At 49.7% G+C, this 20,569-nt stretch overlaps 1 protein-coding gene across 4 annotated transcripts in view; it reads right to left on the bottom strand.

Annotated features, from left to right (window-relative positions):
- Positions 1-20,569, bottom strand: part of ME3 (malic enzyme 3) — a 235,287-nt gene that overhangs the window by 43,415 nt on the left and 171,303 nt on the right. For all 4 annotated transcript variants that reach the window (XM_069564842.1, XM_069564844.1, XM_069564843.1 and 1 more), the window contains exon 7: positions 9,098-9,201. In XM_069564842.1, coding sequence (XP_069420943.1) covers positions 9,098-9,201 — 104 coding nt within the window. The remainder of the gene's footprint in view (positions 1-9,097; positions 9,202-20,569) is intronic.

The raw sequence follows: 20,569 nt of genomic DNA, 5'->3' as shown, positions 1-20,569 counted from the left end.
AAACTTTCAGGTCTGGGAATAATTTTATTCCTATTTTGATACCAGGTAGTACAATCCACCTCTTGAGGAAAAATGAAATGGAAATAACCAGTTGGTGTCACTGAATCCATCTCCCCGGTTACGTGAACTTCCTCCATCACATTTTGGCCTCTATTTAATCCGCTTGGTCAGGATAGACACTAACAGGGTCCTAGAGAGCTCGATACTGGTTTGCATTTTGCTACTGCCTTCCAGCTCTCTTTGTAACTGCTGACAGAGTCCTCACAAGCATGAGAGTCTGTTGTTTGACAGCATCCGGCTCCTGTTCAGGTGGGAAAGTGTAGAAGCTGGACTGTCAACAATTAGCCATGCAAGGCTGAGACTGGGAAACGGTCCTGTTTCTTCAGAGGCCAGACAAGCTGAATGGGTCCTGCTGTTCCTTCCTCCAAGCTTCCTTTTGTGTGTATGCTTGGTCGTGTCCAACTCTGTGTGACCCCATGGACTGTAGCCCGTCAGGCTCCTCTGTCCACAGAATTTTTCAAGCAAGAACACTGGAGTGGGTTGCCGTTTCCTCCTCCAGGAGATCTTCCCGACCTGTGCATCAAATGCGTGTCTCTTGCGGCTCCTGCGCTGGCAGGCAGATTCCTGACCTCTGGGCCAGCTGGGAAATGCCTGAGCTTCCTCAGACGCTGGCCAGTTCACAGCCTTCTATTCACTTTGACTGACAGCTAGCCTGGTGAGGGCTTTCAGCCCCTCAACCAACCAACCAACCATCCAACCATCCAACCACCTGACCCCAGTCAAAGATCCAACCAGTCAACTCCCACGCTCACCATTTATGGAGTGTCCACCATGAGTTTAATCACACACTGTGCCCCCCAGGGACTACCAGTCTGGTAGAGATGATACAGAGTTACAGACTTGAGGAAGGAAAGTTCTTCAAAGTCCGTCAGTCCAGCCTAGGCTGATACTTGAATCTCTCTACAAGAATCCAGGCACATCTTTCCCTAATTTCTGCTCTAATGGTATAAAGACCAAAAAAGGTCATAGAAAAGCTCTAGACCATTATAGAAAAGATGTCATGATGTGATGCATGGTTAATTAACACATGAATTACGTGGTCATAAGTTATGCTATGATTACAAACAGGGCAAGGGTTTCAGGCCAGGCTGGTCAGGGCAGACTTCCATGGGAAGGGCAGAATTTGAGTTGGGGTGTTACCATGGCTTCTGTTCTCATCTTCTCCCACTTCTTGTCAATTTCAATACTTCTGTTGCTCAAGAACTTGCCAAGCCTCCCTGCTGCTCTCTGCATCAAGTTCCAACTACGGCTTTGTGAGGACTGATAATTTTCAAACATTTTTAGTAGAAGTTTTTTTTTTTTAATTAATGAAATCTTGAACAGAACCATGATACAGAAAGCAATTAAAAACAATGATATTTTTCTTCAAGTAGTTTTAGTCTTGTATGGTTGCTGGGAAATATTCATTTCTAGCAGTCTGGATGCACTTCTGTAAAAGCCTGGAGTCTGAGGAAGCTTGGTTTACAATCACCTAATTATCGGGACTTCCCTGGTGATCCAGTGGTTAAGAGTCTGCTGTGCAATGCAGGGGACAGGGGTTCGATCCCTGGTCAGGGTACTAGGATCCAAAGTGTTGCAGAGCAAGTAAGCTCGCACACCACAACTACTGAGCCTGCATGCCCTTGGAGCCTGTGCCCCAAGTAGACTTCCTGAGCTGCAATGAAGGATCCTGCATGGTGCACCGAAAGTCCTGTGCGCCACAACTACCCAGTGCAGCCAAAATGGAGAAACAGACACACACATAGATATTAAAGAGAACACTGGGTTAGATAGCTTAAGCCCTTTCTACTTCTGAGCTCTAATAGTTGCAACCCTCTTCCTGGATTCCGAGGCCTATCAAGCAGCCCACTCTGCTCCTGTGTGTGCTTAGTTACTCAGTGCTCAGTTGTATCCAACTCTTTGTGACCCCACGGACTGTAGCCCGGCAGGCTCCTCTGTCCATGGGATTTCCCAGTCGAGAATACTGGAGTGGGTTGCCATGTCCATCTCTAGGGGATCTTCCTGACCTGAGGATTGAACCTTGAGTCTCCTGCATTGGCAGGAGGATTCTTTACCACTGCACTGCCTGGGAAGCCCCTATACCTACTTAACTTTATTTTGAGCCAATAAACACCCATCTCTGTGGGACCAGTCCTCCAGAGTCTTTGCCTACTCCTTGCCTTTGCTGCGTGCTTGCCTTCCTCACGATGGATCCGTGTGGAATGTGCTCTCTCTCCTGTGGCTTACTCACATTTGGCCCTGCCTCTGTTTACTTTCCATCTCTCCCCAGTCACCCCTGATTGCTCCTTTCTCTGAATTTCGATTGAACTGAAGGCCAATACTGAACAGTCGAGTATTTAATTCTTCTCTAATTACTTCCTGTTCAAAATGTTGTCTCGTTGGAAGACCTGTAAGAATCACGAGGACACAGTGCATGTCTTTTATTTCTTTAGAATTTCATTACAGGGCTTAGTCAAGTTCTGGGCATGCAGTCATTATTCAAACACCCTGGAAAAGCATGATTAGCTCCGTTGTTTGTGCTGCACTCAGCTTTCTCAGAGCTCCTCACCTCAGTGCTGAAAATAAAGCTCAGTTCCCAGGAGTAAGCGATCCATACCTCCTGTTCTTATCTTTTTGCCAAAAATTCATTCCCTCACAGGTCGAGTTGGAAAAGTCAAATTCTGAAAAAAGTAGACAAATTTGTTGGGAGGGTGATGTGACTTTCTGTATTCCACAGGAAGTTTTTCATAAGAAATCCCCTGAACGAGAGTCACAACTGTTGTTACTGATTTATCTATGTGTTAATACTTATTTTGGGCTGTACTGGGTCTTTGCTACTGTGCTCAGGCTTTCTCTAGTTGTGGCGAGGGGGACTATTCTGGCTGAGGTGTGGCTTCTCTTGCTATGGAGCATACGCTCTGGGCTGCTCAAACTTCAGTGGTTGTGGCCTGAGGGTTCCAGAGCTCAGGCTCAGTAGTTCCAGTCCTCAGGCTTAGCTGCTTCACTGCGAACGGGATCTTCCCGTACCAGGGATCAAAACCAGGCCCTCTGTGTTGGCAGACGGGCCCTCACCCACTGGCCCACCGGGGAGGCCCTTGGAGTCTGTATGACTGATACCTCTCCGGGTGCATCGAGTGCCAGGCCGGGTGTGGGAACCACAGGTTAGTATTCATATGCCTTCGTGTGTTTGATCCACTGCTTTGTTCCAGTGTGGGTGGCGGGTGGGCATGGGGGTGGAGGGTGTCATGGGAGCAAAGTCCATGATTTGTAACTCAAGAAGCAGCTGTAATTTCATGTGGATCCAACAGACAGGCTTGGTGTAGTTCTTGACATATCCTGAACACCTGGAGATGAGAAGTCTTCAGCCTCCAGGATCCTTTGGCCTCTGAGCTGCTCCTGGGCTTTAGGAGTTTCAGAAGGACCAGCACATGTGGGTGTTCATGGAGCCTCAGATGCTGAGGCCACAGGCTCGACCACATCCGGGAGGGTGAAAGCATGGCACACGTGCTGCCACGCCTCACTGCCCTGCTCAGGGCAGGCACTGCTGATCAGCCACAGCCCCGTTTCCAGTGGTGCTTAGACAGGCCTCAGAATCCCAGCAATCAGTGCTAGCACAAGGAACAAAACCTTTTACTCTCCTTGCCGTTCCTACCAGCAATATCCTAGTGTACCCCTGGGCTTCCCTGGTGGCTCAGCTGGTAAAGAATCCTCCTGCAATGCAGGAGGCCTGGGTTCGATCCCTGGGTTGGGAAGATTCCCTGGAGAAGGGAAAGGCTACCCACTCCAGTATTCTGGCCTGGAGAACTCCGCGGACTGTATAGTCCATAGGGTCGCAAGGAGTCAGACACGACTGAGCAACTGTCACGGTGTACTCCCAAATTTTGTTGAGCAGATTAACTTGCAGTTATTCACAGGCACAGTTTCAAAATCAGTAGTAAGGCACACCCTCTGCTGTCTTTTCCTAGGTGAACCCCATCATGCCCTTGACCTTACACGTGCACACTCGTGTGTGTGTGTATGTGTGTATGTTAGTTGCTCAGTTGTGTCTGACTCTTGGAGATCCCATGGACTGCAGCCCACCAGGATCCTCTGTCCATAGGATTCTCGAGGCAAGAATACTGGAGTGGGTAGCCATTCCCTTCTCCAGGGGACCTTCCCAACCCAGGGATCAAACCCAGACCTCCTGCATTGCAAGCTGATCCTTTACTGTCTGAGCCACCAGGGAAGCCCTTGACCTTACATACCATCTATGAACTGGTAACTCCTAAATTTATATTCCCACCCAGAATTCTTCTTAAGAGACTCGGAGGCTGAGAAAGCTTAGAGGTAAGGTCTAAACTCCAGGAGGCAGATAAGAATATCTCTGCATTCACAGATCCTTGAGAGCAGACTGTTTATTTCTCTGAGGATTGCTGACTATACTTGACACAGCGTCTTATATACAGCAGGCACTCAGCAACTGACTGCCAGCTGTGCATGACGCACCTCTCTGTTTCTATGTGGAAGGAGGCTGTTCTTCTCTGCCCTTCTTGCATTTCTGGGGCACAGCCTCTGGTAGTGCTGGCTGCCCCGTTCCTTGTCCCTCCCAGGCTGGATGGAGTGTGGTTGTCTGTTACCTTGGTGGCTCCCAAGGAACCATGCCTCCTGTTGTTCAGACCCTCGTGTTGCCTTTCCCCTTGGAATCGGGTGTGGACCTGTGATGTGCTTTAACCAGTAGAATGTGATGGAAGTCATTCTGTGCTAATCCCACTATGTATGAACCTCAGGTTTCTGGTGTAGGATGGTATGTGTGTGTGTGTGTGTGTGTGTGTGTGTGTGTGAGAGAGAGAGAGAGAGAGAGAGAGAAATAGAAAAGCAGAGAGAAAGATGGAGAGACTCAAAAAGACATTTTCCTGGAGCTAAGACGCAGATGACTTTCTTTCAAGTCACGTTTTAAAAAATCTAATATCTCCCTTCTTTGTTATAACTCTTATCAAGAGTTTAGAAATCTCTATATTTGGAGTTTGGGGAGCCAGAGAATGGGGGTGACTTCCTCTTATGGCCCGCATAAAGGCTGAAGCCGCTGCTTCAGACATCAAACGCCTGTCCAGCCCAGGCCAAGCATCAGACAGAACTGGGGCTCCAGGGGCAAACTTAGAATAGACTCTGCTGTAAGTAACAGAAATGAAAAACCCAAGTGGAAACCACTGGGAAAAGCCGATGACTCAGGTGCATCACTCCAGGGTCCAGCGCAGGGCAGGGAGAGCGTGGGGAGCATGGAAGGACTGGTCTTTGCCATGGGAACACCAGGCTGTGCGTCAGCTCTGAGCCGGACGCGCACAGTGGCTCACGGCTGCGGTTCGCAGGTAACACGGAGATTCCTTCTGCCCTCGTGGGTCTCCCCCACTGGCCACCCCCTAGGGCAGCAGCTGAGCCATAGTAACTTTTTTTGTTCTGCCAAAAACTCTTAAGATGAGTGGGCAGAAGCAAGCTGGTGGAGCTTTTACTTGCAGGACTTTTGAAAAGAGACGAGGATGTTGAAGGCAGGAATCAATGTTTCCCAAGGCTGTTTCTTAAAATACATGGTGTCTGGCCCCAGGGGGGCTGACTCACTGGCTGCCCGGCCGGGCACCCCATCATGGGGCTACTATAATCCCAGGAGACTGGCTCACTCCCCACCTACTGCATCCACAGCAACATCTGTTTCAGCTTATTAGAAAGTTAAAACAAGCAAGTGTCAACCCCTCATCTTTTCCACCTAAGGACACATTCCTCTTGGCTGACGCACATCCCTGCCCAAGGGTTTTCCCCTGGACTGTGGGAGTGTGTCTGTGAGACTGTAAACTGATTTTAATGATAATTTAAGGAGCCTCTTACATCCTAGTTTATTTAACCTTCTCACACGAATAGCAAGGCTTCTCTGTGGGGAATCACGGAATGACTACTGACTTTACTAGATAAGCAGGGAGCCCTGGAAACAGGAAGCCAAAGAAACGTGCTCTCAAAGCCAAACGCATTCCCGTGTGTCATCCACAAGTAACTGCAGAAAGCAGTCTGGCCTTGGAGTCAGCAGACTCATGGTCAGCTCGCTGTCCTGCCAGGTGCTGTGTGACCTGGGACAGGTTCCTTGACTTCTCGAAGCCCTCAGATCTCTGCCCTCAGATCTCTCGTCTGCTATCCTGCCGGCCACATGGGAATCTTCAGAAGTCTGAATGGGTACCGGGGTGGGAAGGCTTCTTAGAGGACAACTGATGCTTCGCTTCCTTCTATGACAGCACCACCGAGATGCCACGCAGCCCGAGCTTGAAACTGTTCTCACAGAGCGTCTAGTGCACTGCGGGTTAGCTCAGATCTAGTCTGAGCTGAAAACTTCCTCCTTTAACATTCTGTCAACTGGTTCTTCTCTGGGTGAAACGAGAAGAAATTTACAGAAACAAGCCCGGTCCCTCCTCTGTAAGGACACCTTGCAGGTTTCTGGAGGGAGTTCCGCACCCCTGGGACCTGTCAGTCCTTACACCTTCTCCCCACCAGGCCGAGCCTTGCTCCTGTTGTGGTTATTGGAGAACAATAACCGTGATACCTGCTGTGGTCATTGTTTTCCAAAGGCACGTTAGGCAATTTATGATAATTTACCACTCTCAAGGTATCTTGTCTGGAACCGAATGTGGTATTCAGGATGATCTAAATGGGGGAGAATTAGGTGAGACATTCACCTCTTTTGTTCTAGATGATTCTCCCCTGCCCATGTGAAGTGAAAGTCGCTTAGTCGTGTTGGACTCTTTGAGACCCCATGGACTAGACAGTCCATGGAGTTCTCCAGGCCAGAATACTGGAGTGGGAAGCCGTTCCCTTCTCCAGGGGATCTTCCCAACTCAGGGGTCGAACCCAGGTTCCTGGGTTGCAGGAACCAGCTGAGCCACCAGGGCAGCCCTCTGTCCATGTAGCTGACCCTTGAATGGGCTGTTTCAGTGGTCCCATCTCAACAGCAATACTTCCTTCACAATCCCAGCTTTGAACCCTTGACTTTCTGGTTATCTCTTCCCTTTCCTGCTTATTCCATCTGGTACCCAACTCAGTAATTCTCAGGCCTCACCAGGACCTACTGTCCACAGTCCATACCACGCTCTCAGCCCTCCTCTCCACCAGACCCTCATCTCTCCCTTCTTCCCTGGCCTAGACCTCATGACGCATCATTGCAATCATCCCCTTGAGGACACTCTCCAGCCCTTTCCTTCTCTTTCTTGCCTGGCAAAATCTCAACCCTGATTAAATCCTTCTCTCTGTCTTCCCGTCCTGTATTCAGACAGTGGAAACCAGTTAGAGAAAGTCACAGGTAAGTTAAACTCATGACCTAAGTTAAGTTCATGGCCAGTAACCTGAAGGGGGTCCGTGAAGCCACCCAGCAACCATTCTCTAGCTCCGAGTCGGGACATTCCAGGTCCTGCCTCCTATGCCTCAAACCTGCACCCCTCAGTCCCCATCCTCACTCTCAGCCGATGCCCCTGTCATCCAGGAGAGCTCCCACGGACTCCCCCACGTCTACCCACCTGCCAGCGTCTGTGCCTGGTGCACAGCCTTCCCTCTGTGTGGATGGGCTCTGTGCTTCCATCTCAGACGAAGCGCCCAGGTGGACACTGGACTCTCATCCCCTGGCTTACTGGGCCTGTCCACCCCCGTACTCACACTCCGCTATCAATCTCATATTTTCTATAGAATCATCCCCACCACATATAACTTCACTATTACTTTCCTGCATCTTCAAAAATGAAACCAGGGACTGCCCTGGTCATCCAGTGGTTAAGAATCCACCTGCCAGTGCAGGGCACGGGGGTTCAGTCCCTGGCCCAGGAGGATCCCACGTGGCGCAGAGCAACCAAGTCAGTGCGTCACAGCTGCTGAAGCCCAGGTGTCTAGAGCCGGTCCTCGGCAACACGAGAAGCCACCGCAGTCAGAAGTTCGTGCACGCAACGGAGAGTGGCCCCTGCTCGCCGCAATTCGAGAAAGCCCCCACCCAGCAACTAAGACTCAGCACAGCCCCAAATAAAATAAGTAAATAATTAAAAAAATAAAGACAAAACCCACAGCAACAATAAAACGCTTTCTTCTTATCCCTGGATAAGGAATCCAGGTAATCAGGCTTTAAAGTCTGGTAACCTGCCCGAGGTCACAGACCTGGAAGTGGTGGGGTGGGTGTGTCCACCCCCAAAGCCCACCCAGATGAGATGTCCTGGGCTGCAGAGGCCAGCCCAGCTCTCTCTCCAGCCAATCTCTGAACCCAGACAACAAAGTCCCTTGTCAAGGATGTGCAGACCAGTTCTGCTCTCCCCGGGCACTCTTGGGGTGGCAAGCAAGGCTGGAGATTTTCAGTGAGAAGGGACCTCTGGATCTGTGGGGACCAGCTGAGCTGCTGAGACTGTCTTGACTGACGGGCCTGTCAGAGTCGGTGTGGGAGGACGGGGGCTGTTTCCAGAACAGCTGGCATGCCATCCCAGCAGCATGCCAGTCCCTGTAGGGAGAGCGGGTGGCAATGATGGCAGACAGATGGGGCAGGCTGGGGCGAGGGGCAGGAGCTGCCAGCGTGGTACACCCTTGTGCAGAGATGACACCTTGTAAATCTCGCAGGCCCGCCCGTGTGGCCTGCAGCGGTGGCTCATTAACACCTCCTGGTCGTTGGAGCCGGAAAATGACAGCTAACAAGGCCAGCTGCCTTGCAGGCCATTCCATCAGAAGAACACACTTCTCTCCCCCAACACTAAGAACATCTCTATTTCTGCCAGGAGCCCAGAGCAGCTGGCCCGGGGCGGGGTGGGGGGGGGGGAGGTTTCCTCTCATGACATCAGATACTTAACTGTCCCCCGATTACAGGGCCTTCAGCCGTCACCCCTTCTCTCCCTTCTCAGCTCCCCAAGATTATCTGAGAGAGTGAGCCCGTTTGGCTTTGAGATTTCCAAGGACACGGGGTCAAGTTGGAATTTTTGGACCATCTGGAAAAGCACGCGTCTCTGCCAAACCCTGTGTTGACTTAGTCATCCTATGTCTTAACGATCCTCTTCCACAAGGGGCGGGCTGACCCACTTACTTGTCCGTCACAGCCTGCATGAATTCGTCCAGAAGGTCGTCATAATCCTGCCCGCGGACGCGCTGGTGCTTCAGGCCGATGTACAGGGGATCCCTGAGCAGCTCCTGCAACAGACAGCATCTGTCTCGTGAAGGGTCCTGGGTTGGCAGGAAGGGGGCAGTGAGGAGGGCTGGGGGGCATCTGTCCCCCCCTCCCACTCCCCTGGTGCTCCCCGGTGCTGACGCAGCGTGGACCTCTGGGCAGGGCGTCTGGAATTTAGGAACCAAGGATGCCGGAACTAGCAAGACTCTCTGCTACAGTCTTCCAGCCTCTGGCTGCGGCTCTGGGTTCATCCCAGGGCTGCTCAGCAGTAATGCCATGGACACTTTGGCCTGGACAATTCCTTGATGGGAAGGTGAACCTGCATGTTGTAGAATACTTAACGCAGCAGGGTCTCCAGGTTCTCCCCGCTTGAAGGGAGTAGCACCGCCCCAGGTTGTGACAATCAAAAAACGTCTCTAGACACCACCAAATGTCTCCCCAAAGGAAATTTCCTAAAGGAGATCAGTCCTGGGTGTTCATTGGAGGGACTGATGCTGAAGCTGAAACTCCAGTACTTTGGCCACCTGATGCGAAAAGCTGACTCATTGGAAAAGATTCATGCTGGGAAAGACTGAAGGCAGGAGAAGGGGACGACAGAGGATGAGACGGTTGGATGGCATCACTGACTCAATGGACATGAGTTTGAGTAAGCTCCAGGAGTTGGTGATGGACAGGGAGGCCTGGCGTGCTGCAGTCTATGGGGTCACAAAGAGTCAGACACGACTGACCTACTGAACAGAATTGAACTGAAATGTCTCCCTAGGGGACAAAAATTGACCCCGTTAAGAACTGCCACAGGCAACATCTGGATTGAAGTGCTGGGTCGCAACCAAAGTCACTGATCTGGACTCAAATTAGGAAACCTTCCCTTCCTCCCTCCTGTCCTTCCCGTGAACGCTTACTGAATATCCATCATGTGCCTGGCACTGTGCCAGGCCCTGGGGACACAAGGAGAGACTGATACAGCCAGCATTTTCCATTCAGGAAAGAAGCCTGCCGTAAGCAGCCCCGTGCCAGGTGCCCCCATCGTCTGTGTCTGCACTGGTCTGACGGCCCCTCCCGCCTCTCCTGTACCCCTCACACACATGCCTACACAGAAGCTGCGGGCTTATCCATGCACGACACATTTCCTGACCCTTTACTGACCTGCTAACGGCCTGCTGCTCTTGGGTCTCTCAGGGGCTTTGTGGGTAAGAGATGGTCTCTGCCTTCAAGGCGCTCAGTCTACTGAAGGTTAGCTGATGAGTCAGTAAACTCAGCTACAGATAGATGTTCCTTCAGCACAAAGTGTGGCCCATGGTGGCAGAGAAGGAGCGGAGAAGTTCCCACCAGGGCCGAGTGGGGATGATGACATGGAAGGAATGGTCAGCATTTAAAGATGAGCAGAGTAGGGGAAGGACTTGGGGGAGGGGTGGTTAGGGAGTCTGGGATGGACATGTGCGCACTGCTGAATTTAGAATGGATAACCAACAAAGACCTCCTGTAAAGCATATGGGACTCTGCCCAATGCCAAGTGGCAGCCTGGATCGGAGGCGAGCTTAGGGGAGAATGGATATATGTATATGCATGGCTGAGTCTCTTTACTGTTCACCTGAAACTATCACAACATTGTTAATCAGCTATATCCCAACACAAAATAAAACGTTTAAAAAAAATGACAGATTTTGCCAGGTGGGCTGGGCCCTCCAGGCTGAGAGGTCAACACAAAGAAAGACTGGGAGCTGGAGGTAAAAGCAGGAAAAAGCACCTGGTGAAGAAATAGGAAGCAATTTTGTGTGTTAAGGTTTTTGGAAATTATGTTTTTGTGTCCTCCTTCCCCAAATATGCTTCCTAGGTGGCGCTAGTGGTAAAGAACCTGCCTGCCAATGCTGGAGATGTAAGAGACAAAGGTTGGATCCCTGGGTCGGGAAGATCCCCTGGAGGAGGGCATGGCAACCCACTCCAGTATTCTTGCCTGGAGAATCCCCATGGACAGAGAAGCCTGGAGGACTACAGTCCATTGGGTCACAGAGTCAGATATAACTGAAGCGACTTAGCACACACACCCCTAAATATGAGCTCCTTGGGGTCACGGTTTTGTGTTATCTTCAAATCTCCATCTGGACTGCTCCTGCAGGATTCGGAGACAAGCATGTCATGAGTCCTGCCCTCAAGGGGCTCGGCATCAAGTCTCAGCTCCAGCACTGACTAGCTATGTGACCTCAGGTAAATCATGTGACCTCTGGGAGCCTTCTTTTCATCTGTTCAGTTCAGTTCAGTCGCTCAGTCGTGTCTGACTCTTTGCGACCCCAAGGACTGCAGCATGCCAGGCTTCCCTGTCTATCATCGACTCCTGGAGCTTGCTCAAACTCATGTCCATTGAGTCAGTGATGCCATCCAACCATCTCATCCTCTGTCGTCTCCTTGTCCTCCTGCCCTCAGTCTTTCCCAGCATCAGGGTCTTTTTCAGTGAGTCAGTACTTTGCATTAGGTGGCCAAAGTATTGGAGTTTCAGCTTCAGCATCAGTCCTTCCAAGGAATATTCAGGACTGATTTCCTTTAGGATGGACTGGTTGGATCTCCTTGCAGTCTAAGGGACTCTCAAGAGTTTTCTCCAACACCACAGTTCAAAAGCATCAATTCTTTGGCACTCAGCTTTTGTTATGGTCCAGCTCTCACATCCATACAGGACTACTGGAAAAACCACAGCTTTGACTAGATGGATCTTTGTTGACAAAGTAAAGTTAGATGGGAATAAGATACCATCTGCCCAGCTTGATGGTGATGAGGAAATGAAATAATACTGATATATGTGAAAAAGCTTTGTGAATCATAACATATGCTGTAAAGTAATGGCAGCAGCTTTAACTTTCATAGTGCTTCCTATGTGGCGGGTACTTCAGAAGGAGGGCCAGACACAGCGAGGTTAAGAGACTCGACCAGTCCTGGGGCTAGTGAGTGGAGGAATCTGGATTCAAACTCGTGGCTGCCAGCTCCAGAGGCCATGATCCTAACCTCTGGGCCAAGCTGCTTCAGTGGTTTTTCGGCGCATCAACCAGAATTGACTTATCCTTTTTAAGACACCAGTCTAGGTCCATATTGTCTTGATGGTGCTGTAGGAGGTGGTGGGGGGAAAGTGTAGGGGACAGAAAAGGTCAGGAAATATCTACCTTCCCAACCCCTCACCCCCCAATCCTCAGTCCACATATATGAGGTGGATTTAACACTTTCTCCAAGGAACCACACAGCTACATCTGAGAAACGTGGGACCTAAACTTGATTTCTCAGTCTCTTCACTTCCTGGGTTATGTATCCCTGAGACTGTTTAGGACTCTGCTCTAGCAGTTGTGTGTGTGTGTGTGTGTGTGTGTGTGTGTGTGTGTGTGTGTACATGCGTGGACGTGCACGTGTGGGCAAATGATGCGAATGGGACATATAGCCTGTCACCGGCCACTTTCACAAAATGACCATCTGAAAGCCACTGAGAGACAGCAAACATCCAGCCAAGGGGACCGAAGAAGGGAATGAGGATGAACAACAAGATGGACAAGTAAGCGGCCACAGAAATTGGGTTAGGCCTGTGCAGACCCCTGGACAGACAGGAATGAGACGATTTAAAATGGAAAAAGCGGGAAACAAAACTGCACAGATATCCCAGTGTCATCTGTCTGAAACACATCAACTCAGAAAAGGCAGACACAGAATGATAAAAATGGTATAACTCTTGGCATGTGCAGGAAACATTCACTTTTTTCAGTTCTTACAGAGACGAAAGGGTCCACGGTAAGTTATAATTTGTCATGTTTCCAAGAGACAGATTGATTCAGTGGTACATTAGGCAGCCAAGAATGGCTTTCTTGGTGCTGCATATGTGGTTTCTGGGGGCAAGTCCAATGCTCCAGTGTTATTGAAGAATTTTAGAATTTTCCAGAAGCTTCTCAGTATATCTGCCTTTAAGATGAAGGGTTAACCCTAATGAAGTAGTAGAGTTATAAAAGTGGCTAGGAAGCTTTGAAAAAAGTCTTGATATTTTATAGTACTTATTTTATTTATAATAAAACATTTTATATCTGAAATATTTCAAAACTAAGTGCACCAAAAAATTGGGGAGAAAGTTTCTATGTGGAGATGACACGAAACTATAGCTTCTCATACTTGTACAGAACTTTCGAGTAATTCACTTGTTCTGAATCAAAAGTAGCTTGATTAGGGACTTCCTCGGTGGTCCCGTGGCTAAGATTCCGAGCTCTCAGTGTAGGGGGTCCGGGGTCAGTTCCTGGTCAGGGAACTAGATCCTGCATGCCACAGCTAAAGATTCCATGTGCTGCACAAAGGCAGCAAGTAAGACCTGGCACAGCCAATAAATAAATAAGTATTAAAAAGAAACCATGTGTGGAATATGATGCAAACATTTTTCTAAAAAAGTAGTTCGAGCCTTCTGTCTTGCATGCTCTCATGCCCAGTTTACAGATGAGGAAGGTGGAGTTCAAGGGTTTAAGTAAATTATCCAAGCTCACACAGCCAGAAAGTAGCAAAGCTGAAACTGAGCCTTGCTTTGACTGGATCTCCTGATGGTGCCCTTTCTACCCCATCGTTTAACATTGCAGGGACCAGGGAATGTGGCTCCTGACCCCTACCCTGGTCCTCCTGAGAGTCCAGGAGTGGCTGGAAGCTCCAGCTGGTGCTGCTGACCCGGCTGGGGAGCAGCAACAGCGGGGTGGGGTCTGGGGAAACGCCGTGTCCACGTCTCCAGTCAGCTGGTGGTCCTTCGGCAGGAATGAAAATGGCTTCTCATGAACAGCAGAGGGTGGAGCTTCCACACTGTCTCACATGGAACAATTCACCCTGTGTCCCACCAAGTGACATAAAGAGGGCTCTGGGATCAGACGCGCCTGGGTTCGCATTCACGCTCTGTCACCTAATGAGCTCTGAGACTCCGGGGACTCGCCCCTGCTTCGTTTTGCCTCTCTGTCCAGTGGCGATAATAATTATTTCTCTATATATTTCATTGAAATATAGTTGACTTACAATGATCTCCACTGCATAAGTTCTTTGAGGAAAGGGTCCTTATTGACATGCGTCTCCCTAGTGATGTTTATAGTGCTGTGCATGGCAGGCCATTTAAAAGCATTTATGATGTGAGTTGCAATTATGACTGGGCTAAGGAGATGCTGAATTAAAAACTACGCAGGTCAAAAAAAAAAAAAAACAAACCCACAAACTATGCAGGTCTTAGAAATCACTTGGATTGGCTTCCTCCAAAGGAGTTTTTGAAGCCCGGAAAGGTTAAGTGAACTGCCTATGTTCACAAAATGAATCTGGTGGAAGCAAGAGGCTGGCAATGACTAGAGCATGGGGTCTTCCCAGGAGGGACCAGCGTCCTCAGCTCCAAGCCCGCTGCGTTCTCTCTGCTAGGTTGTCGCCAAGTTCCCGCTGGCACTAAGTCAGTCTACAACTGTAACTTCAGGTTGAGGCTTTACTCAAAGCAGAGTAGATGAACCAGGTGGACCAGAACTTTCTCCACTGCCATGGGAGTTGAGTGTGTCCATGGGTGTCTGCCTGGCTCTGACTTTTTTTTTCGAAGGGGAAAAAAAGTACTTTATTGAATCACAAAACTGAAGAGTATAGACGTAGACTGACTTCAGATATAACTGAAGCCAGGTACCAAAATAATCATCGTAATGCTCATTCTTGCTGTTTAATCTCTCTCTCCAAACCCTAATTTCATAGCTCTTCCTTCTTCGTGTTGCATTCAGTTTTTTTTTTTATTGTGATAAAAGTCACATAATATAAAACATATTATTTTAACCATGTTTAACTGTATAGTTCAGTGGCACTAAGTACCACTTAATGTACCACAATTGTACCTTATTGTAGAATTCTCACTATAATCCATCTCCCAAATTTTTCAGCTTCTCGAGCTGAAACTCTGTCCCCATTAAACACTAACTCCCCATTCTCCCTTCTCACCACCCTTGCCCCCGACCACTGGCACCTACCAAATATACGTCCTGACTCAATGAATTTGACAATTTTGGGTACCTCGTATAAGTGGACTCAAACAGTATTTGCCTGCGCCTAATGTATGTTGGAATGTGGGCTTCCTCGTGGTTCAGCAGTAAAGAATCTGCCTTCTATGCAAGAGCTGCAGGAGACTTGTGTTCGATCCCTGGATTGGGAATATCCCCTTTAGGAGGGTATGGCAACCCACTCCAGTATTCTTGCCTGGAGAATCCTAGGGACAGAGGAGCCTGGCGGGCTACAGTCGATGGGTTGCAAAGAGTCAGACACGACTAAAGCGACTTAGCACACACAAGTTGGCATGCATTATTAAGGTTAACTTAATATATGCTGGCTCTGACTTTTCAAGGTGAAAAATCTTGGAGACTAAATGTCATGGAAAACAAAATGGCTTGCTCTTCACCAGCTGTGTCATCTTGGTCTGGAAAAATACTTATCTTGCACAGCAACAGGCACACAAAGGTGTTATTCAGAGAACATCTGGGGTTCTGAGGAGGTCATGGGATTGGGTCCAAGGTGTGGACACAGGGCTGTTTCTCCCTCCAGGTGGCAGCTGTGCCCACCACGTACTTCTCTGGAAGCTTGGTCAACCCAAGGGTAAGCGACAACGATCCTAGGCTGGGCCTCCTCACTGGTCACAGGTGCACAGACAGCCAGTGCCTGAAGGCGCTGTGGGTGAACCACATTATTATCCGCAGTGACGGCAGTCTTGTCAGGGAGGAGTCCTTCACACTCCGGCTCTGGGGGCGATCCCATGCTGCCTCGGCAACCAGCAGCCCCCAAGGCACCGACGACCAGGCTCTGCCCGTGATCCGTCTCCTCCACCCGCCTCTTTAGTCTTTCCGATGAGACTCTTTCAGAGTCTCCTTGAGAGGAGACGCCATCAAAGCCCCACAGAGACTCTCACAGCGTCTCCTTGAGGGGAGACTCCATCAAAGCTCAAGATGTGGGCAGGAGAAAAAGCCAGGGCTGAGAAGCCAAGCCCAGGTTGCCCCATAGAATCCTTGGCACAGAGTGGGACAAGCGCTGGGTTTGCACTTAAATCTGAGGGAAGTCATTTCTGCCCTGGGGCCCCTTTCCCTGTGTGAAACCAGGGAGGGTGAGCCAGAAGCATTGACATCTAATACCTTGTGTGTGTGTGTGTGTGTGTGTGTGTGTATGTGTGTGTGTGTGTGTGTGTGTTAGTCACTCAGTTGTGTCCAGTTCTTTGTGACCCCATGGACTGTAGCCCATCAGGCTCCTCTGTCCATGGAATTCTCCAGGCCAGAATATTGGAGCGGGTTGCTATTCCCTTTTCCAGGGGATCTTCCTGATTCAGGGATCAAACCTAGGTCTCCCATATTGCAGGTGGATTCTTTACCTTCTGAGCCACCAAGGAAGCCTAGGGGTGGGGGGTGGGGGTGGGGGATGTGGGGGGGTGGGCCAGAGCAGGTGCCCTGCTGAATGGGGCGGGGCTCCCTCTCCCTGGCGTTTGGAACATCATGGGATGCCCCTCCCTCATGCGCTCATGCTTCATATATTTATTTTTCCAGACCTCCTTGGTGTCGGCAGGTAAAAGTGACTCAGAATTTCAGGGCTGTAGACACAGATGTTTTCCTTCAACAGGAAACCTGGAGGGGTGTTTTCTTTGACTCCGATTAAAGCTCCTTTTGCCTCAGTTTTTTTTTTTTTTTAATAGACACACACACACAGTTGGTCTAGTTGTTCTGGACACAAGCCTTCACTGCAGCATCCTCCCTGAACTGGCACAGAGATGGTAGCTCAAGCAGGCACTCCCTCTCCCGTGCTTGCTCTGGGCAAGAGATGTGCCCCTCAATTTCAAGCAGAAAAGTCTTGCAAACTGGTTATTTTCAAAAAGACCTCTAAGGTGGGACACCACGTAGTGAATGTGTCTGTAAAGAGAGAGATCACTGTCTTCCATCTCCCCAAGGGGGGCCTCTTTGTGACTTCCTTAAAGATAGTCTGGAGGGAGCTCACCTCTGCTTGCCGGGGGAGGACTGTGAAAATGGCATCGCGAAGCCTTAGTTTGATCCTGACTGTCTGTGGAACCCGAAGTGTGGGAAACATCTCCTTTCCCACTCTTCATCACCCAGCCTATAACACAGATGCTTGACATCTTGGAGCAGTGTGCCATGGTAGACAAGGCAACTCTGGCAGCCAGGGAGAACCTGGGCTCAAATCTCCGCTCCGACACTTAGAGCTGTGGGGCCTGGGGAAAACAGTTAGCACGATTCAGTCTCAGTGTCCTCAGCTGTAAAATGGGGAGACCAAGCTTGTTTAACTTCTATGCAGAGTACATCATGAGAAATGCTGGGCTGGGAGAAACACAAGCTGGAATCAAGATTGCTGGGAGAAATATCAATAACCTCAGATATGCAGATGACACCACCCTTATGGCAGAAACTGAAGAGAAGCTAAAAAGCCTCTTGGTGAAAGTGAAAGAGGAGAGTGAAAAAGTTGGCTTAAAGCTCAACATTTAGAAAACGAATATCATGGCATCCGGTCCCATCACTTCATGGGAAATAGATGGAGAAACAGTGGAAACAGTGTCAGACTATTTTTTTGGGCTCCAAAATCACTGCAGATGGTGACTGCAGCCGTGAAATTAAAAGACACTTACTCCTTGGAAGAAAAGTTATGACCAACCTAGATAGTATATTCAAAAGCAGAGACATTACTTTGCCGACTAAGGTCCGTCTAGTTAAGGCTATGGTTTTTCCTGTGGTCATGTATGGATGTGAGAGTTGGACTGTGAAGAAGGCTGAGCACTGAAGAATTGATGCTTTTGAAGTGTGGTGTTGGAGAAGACTCTTGAGAGTCCCTTGGACTGCAAGGAGATCCAATCAGTCCATTCTGAAGGAGATCAGCCCTGGGATTTCTTTGGAAGGAATGATGCTAAAGCTGAAATTCCAGTACTTTGGCCACCTTATGCGAAGAGTTGACTCATTGGAAAAGACTCTGATGCTGGGAGGGATTGGGGGCAGGAGGAGAAGGGGACAACAGAGGATGAGATGGCTGGATGGCATCACGGACTCGACGGATGTGAGTCTGAGTGAACTCCGGGAGTTGGTGATGGACAGGGAGGCCTGGCGTGCTGCGATTCATGGGGTCGCAAAGAGTCGGACACGACTGAGAGACTGAACTGAACTGAATATCTCATATATAGCTGGCATGAGAATGAAATGAGACCGAATCATACAAGGTCCTGGCACACTGTGGGTGACGGCTGAGGTCTCCCGGGACTGGGTGAGAACTGCTTTCTCTCCCACAAATAGTGTTGCCTGGTCAGGGTGTGCTCTGTCCTCCAGCTGGGGAACTCTCTGGTCCTTTCTAACAGGAGGGAGTAGGCCCAGGGGAAGCTCTCTACCTTCCACACCCAAGAAGGAGAGGTGATGCAGGGGCCAAAAGCCACAGGGGAGGTGGGGGGGGAAGCAGACACTTTGAGTAGCTGTACCCCTTGAGCCATTAAAATGATCCATTAGGTGACAATGCTGAAACTCGGACAGCTAGACCAGTCCACCCACGCCTGGCTCTCATTTATCTCCCGCAGCCTCGCTGAGTGCCTGACACCTACTAAACACTTCATAAACTTGAAAAAAATAAGTAAAGAGAAAGTGCTGACAACATAATTCTCACTGAAGAGATCAGAACAAAATTAGGGGTACGGTGTGATGACAACTTGGCAACAAGGACATCCATGTACATGCACAGGGACACGTGGGATGGGGCACAGATGTGGCATAGTGGGAGAAAGGCCGCTTCCTTCTTCCTTTAGAATTCTGAATAACGCGCTGAAGTCATTTTAGGAATACAAACTCTACAAGTCCAGAAGTGCCTTTTCCTCATAAAGTGACCAGAACCTGGGCAGGTGGTGTGGGGAAGAGGACACAGGTGGTTAGGCCCCCTCCTGCCGAGGCAGGAGGTAGACGGGCCCCTGGGATGGACACCTGGGGTCTGTCCAGTGGAGGGAATCTGAAGCTTTGCTCTCACCCAGACACTCCTGGGACAAAGCGAGCTGCAGGAGCTGAGCTCTGCTGAAGTGAAGAGGGAAGGTGACTACTCGGGTGACCACTCCTAAGGTCAGGAAAACTTCCCTGTCTGCACGTGCTCAGGAAGGCTCCTCGGGGGTCACAAAGGGAGGGGGTGCCAGCCCATAATAAGTGTGGACATACCCCTGCAGGCCTCTGTGGTGGAGTCCATCTTAACAAAAAGTTGTACTCATATCTTGGAAGAGTCCTAGGACAAGTCCCATGTGAAAAAAGAAACAAAATAATTGGCCAGATACAAACAAAGGCCTTAAAGGACCGTCCTATGTAAGAGATTTAAGTCACCTCTCTACTGCGCGCCTCACTCAGGATTCTTGCACTCCTCTCCAGGAGCATCTCTGCCTATCTTCTGACTTCCCGCACTCCTCCTCATTAGAGAGGGCTTCCCCGGTAACTCAGTGGAAAAGAATCTACCTGCAAAGCAGGAGCGGCAAGAGACTCGGGTCAATCCCTGGGTGGGAAGATCCCCTGGAGGAGGGCATGGCAACCCACTCCAGTATTCCTGCCTGGGAAATCCCATGGACAGAGGAGCCTGGCAGGCACCTCATTAGAGAGGATGCCTATTCTCTTTGTCTCCAGGTGTGAATTTCTGCCTTGCTTCTGTCTTAAATATTAATAAACAAACTGTTTCTCTGTGAACTTTGTACCTGTTATGACAGTGTTTGCCTCCTTGAAACATTCTTGCTTTCAGATGAGGGAAAGAACCAGGGAACTTTGCTTCTAGCCTCTAGCCCCTGGTGGTCTGGTGGTTAGGACTCCTGGTTTTCATCCAGATTACCTAGGGTCAGTTTCTGGGCAGGGAACTAAGATCTCTCTCCAGGACCACTCACTGCTCTGCCTCCAAGATCTCTGCTGTTTCTAGCAGATCTTAGGGAAATTCATCTCTCTGGGCCTCAGTTTCCTCAGCTGTAAAGAGGGTAATAACTGATGCTCCACCGATAGGGTTACTGTCAGACTTAACCAGGGTGGTCCATGCAAGGGCCATGGCTACTCCTACTTTCCACCACCTTTTCTGATGGGTTTGTCACAAGTGGTAGTAGTGCCATTGTCCAATCATGTCCATCTCTTTGCCACTTCATGGACTGTGGCCCGCCAGGCCCCTCTGTCCATGGAGTTCTCCAGGCAAGAATACTGGAGTGGGTGCCATGCCCTCCTCAGGGGATCTTCCCGGCCCAGGGATTGAATCCAGGTCTCCTGCACTGCAGGTGGATTCTTTACCATCTGAGCCACTGGTGAAGACCCTGGTAGTTACAAGTTGAGGCCCACTCGAAACTGTAGCACATCATTGCTGGGTGCTGGACTTTTAACAATAAAGGATGTCAGACACCTGCTAAAGGCAGCCAAC

This window comes from Ovis canadensis, chromosome 21, assembly GCF_042477335.2.
Source record: "Ovis canadensis isolate MfBH-ARS-UI-01 breed Bighorn chromosome 21, ARS-UI_OviCan_v2, whole genome shotgun sequence".
In the NCBI taxonomy this organism is placed as follows: domain Eukaryota; kingdom Metazoa; phylum Chordata; class Mammalia; order Artiodactyla; family Bovidae; genus Ovis; species Ovis canadensis.
Note: the sequence above shows the minus strand (reverse complement) of the source record. Positions and strands in the feature narration are given on the sequence as shown.